This window comes from Triticum aestivum, chromosome 1B, assembly GCF_018294505.1.
Source record: "Triticum aestivum cultivar Chinese Spring chromosome 1B, IWGSC CS RefSeq v2.1, whole genome shotgun sequence".
NCBI lineage: Eukaryota > Viridiplantae > Streptophyta > Magnoliopsida > Poales > Poaceae > Triticum > Triticum aestivum.
In genome coordinates, this window is record NC_057795.1 from 638,906,763 (window position 1) to 638,909,886 (window position 3,124).

Consider the following 3,124-nt stretch of genomic DNA (forward strand, 5'->3'; position numbering starts at 1 on the left):
CGAGCCACGACTCGCCCGGCCGCTACACCCTGGCAACACAGGGCCAAAGGCGACGACCGTGCTTCATCATCACCGAGAGGAGCGACGGTCGTCCACGTCGCCATTGCCATCGTCCTTCAGGTGCTCTTCCTGTTGCTCTCGCCCCCCCCCCCCCTCCTAGCCACTGATCTAGGATCTCCTCCGTTTATTATGGCATGGCTTGCAACTGTACTGTAGATTTGAGTGATAGGATTTTTGTGCAGACTATAATGTGGAATCAAGATTTTTGTTGAGAGAGAGAGAGATCTTGCTTGTGTCGTGTAATCAGATTTAAATGACACTCTATTTATAGTAGATAGGCACATGGGTCATTGCTGTCTTGCTAGACCTGTGTGGCAAATGTCAGTGTGTTTATCTGTACATATAGCGGCCTCTTTGATTTTTTCTTCCTCTAGGAGATGATGCTGAAAATGATGAGAGCAGCATAAATAATGGTTGCATTGATTGAATTAATTAGTGGCTCACTAATTAACAAACTAGGATGTTGGAACTTGCTATAGATTGTTGCTCATGTCAAATGAGGATTGCATATTTGTTCAGTTAAACTGCTATTTTGAGTATTTCTCTATGATGAGTTAAATTATTTTTTCCAATACAGTGAAACTGCAGGTGCTATACTTGCAAAGGCAGAGATGGAAGAGCACAAAGGGCTAAACTAGCTCATACCGGAGAATGAAACTGAAATTCTCTATTTATCGAGTGTATCATTGTGCCACGGGAAGACTCTCCCCCAAGATCAATGCACATGTCTGCCAGGAATCTAGGAATCAAGAACAACATGTAAGCTGCTCATTATAGTCGTTGTCGATATTAAGTCTTGTGCATGTTTGCTAGGTTATGCACCTTTTGCTGATCTGCTCTTGTTTTTGCACTGATCCAAGGACACGGTGCCATGACTGCTGATTCTTTAGTGATAAAGTGTGTCTTCTATTTATGCACTCTTTCTATCAATCATCAATTTGCTCCCAGTTATCCATGTTTATGTACGTGCCTTCTGTCTCTAATCTGTTGGTCTTTATGCTGGTTTCTCTCCCAGTTGATTGTTCGACCTCTATAGAGTTGTCAATGAAAAGGCTCCAAGCAGTGTCACGGTCAGGAATCTCTTTTCCAGGCAGCCGAAGATGGTCAGGTAATCAACCATATCACGGACCGCAAAGTTGTACGTGTGTTTTGGCGGCTGTTTGGATCAGGGCCCAAAACCTGGCTTGCCCCGCTTGCCTAGAGCCCCTGCATGTTACGCACGGGTGAATCGAGGGCGCGGATGAACTTTATTATAAAGGTTGCACAGTGCATTGGTGAGAAAACTATTGTTCTCTCAAACTGGTAATATTGATTTGTTCTCTTGAATGATGTAAAGTTAACGGATTGCCATGCCAGCATCGGTTTGATTTATAATAGGTTCATATGCATGTATATATTTATGTATTACATAACTGAATATTACCTTCTGATTTGATTTATTCAGGGTGGACAGGCTCAATGCTTCGTCTGCAGGCTACCCTGACAATGATTGTAAGCCTATAGCTGCTTATATTTGTGTATGTATAAACTGGCAGGACATGTATATAATCAGAGGATGGGTTGCTTCCAGTTCTGTTCTTAGCTAATGGTTATTTGCCAAAATTCATGGGCATTGAAAATTAGCAGACTGCATTTGAGCTTCTATAAATTTATATGATGTCTCAACAAATGAGTTGTATACTATGTGTTATTGGGCATTGGATTATAGAAACATGAGCAAATGATTTTAGGTTGTTCCAGTTAAAATGCCTTCTCTTGTGTGCAGGTTTCGCTGTCGACCGTGTGTGGTTTCAGCATCGTTTCTTACTACTACGGGATCAGAGTCATTGTAGACTGGGAGGTAAGCGTTGGCAGGAATGCGTTTCATTGTTAGAAATTTAGTCTTCTAAAATGATATGCATCATTGTTTGATATCAATATTAGTCAATCCGAAAAGAAACTTGATGGCGACATGCCTCCTAGGAACAATAGAAACTATCTTTATATAGAGGGGAAGCAAACAAACATAATTATTTCTTCTGGTTTACTATTACTTACGTAGCTCATAGTAATAATCACATATTTTTAACTATTCTAAGTTTTGCTTACCTAACAAGACCGTAGGAGAATTTCACTGTTGTTTAGATTGGGTTGCCGCTCTATTAGAGATGTTTAGATTCCTGATATTTTAAGCATCAAAAAAATAGCACATATGCCAGCTATTTGTATTCCTCTGAACTGATCCATTTTTCTCGAAATTGTTGTTTCTATATACAGGCAATAAAAACTATCAGGCCCTTTCATGTTGTGTTGGGTTTGGCCCAGTTACAAGACAGAGGCAGAGGAGATGAATACAAGAAGTCGAGAAGACACCCTTCTCTCTGTTTCTAAATTACAGAGTACCTCGCCTTCTCGCTGCCCGCCGTGAAGGAAATATGCCCTAGAGGCAATAATAAAGTTATTATTTATTTCCTCATATCATGATAAATGTTTATTATTCATGCTAGAATTGTATTAACTGGAAACATGATACATGTGTGAATACATAGACACACATATAGTCACTAGTATGCCTCTACTTGACTAGCTCATTAATCAAAGATGGTTATGTTTCCTAACCATAGACATGTGTTGTCATTTGATTAATGGGATCACATCATTAGGAGAACGATATGATTGACATGACCCATTCCGTTAGCCTAGCACTTGATCGTTTAGTATGTTGCTATTGCTTTCTTCATGACTTATACATGTTCCTGTAACTATGACATTATGCAACTCCCGTTTACCGGAGGAACACTTTGGGTGCTACCAAACGTCACAACGTAACTGGGTGATTATAAAGGAGTACTACAGGTGTCTCCAAAGGTACATGTTGGGTTGGCATATTTCGAGATTAGGTTTTGTCACTCCGATTGTCGGAGAGGTATCTCTGGGCCCTCTCGGTAATGTACATCACTATAAGCCTTGCAAGCAATGTAGCTAATGAGTTAGTTACGGAATGATGCATTACGTAACGAGTAAAGAGACTTGCCAGTAACGAGATTGAACTAGGTATTGGATACCGACGATCGAATCTCGGGCA

The 3,124-nt window shown here is 40.5% G+C and overlaps 1 protein-coding gene across 6 annotated transcripts; it reads left to right on the top strand.

The window, feature by feature from the left end:
- LOC123144442 (uncharacterized) lies at positions 1-2,455 on the top strand. 6 transcript variants are annotated; one of them, XR_006471482.1, is made up of 4 exons: positions 1-120; positions 638-1,168; positions 1,505-1,551; positions 2,317-2,455. XR_006471482.1 is itself a non-coding variant. In XM_044563587.1 (3 exons), exons 1-3 carry the CDS (start codon positions 973-975, stop codon positions 1,931-1,933), a joined length of 351 nt encoding a protein of 116 aa, XP_044419522.1. In that variant the 5' UTR covers positions 893-972; the 3' UTR covers positions 1,934-2,309. The 6 variants fall into 6 exon arrangements, 1 of the variants encoding a protein (XP_044419522.1); XR_006471477.1 differs by having other exon boundaries at positions 638-1,551; XR_006471478.1 differs by lacking the exon at positions 2,317-2,455 and adding an exon at positions 1,826-2,309 and having other exon boundaries at positions 638-1,551.
- The last annotated feature ends 669 nt before the right edge of the window (positions 2,456-3,124 follow it).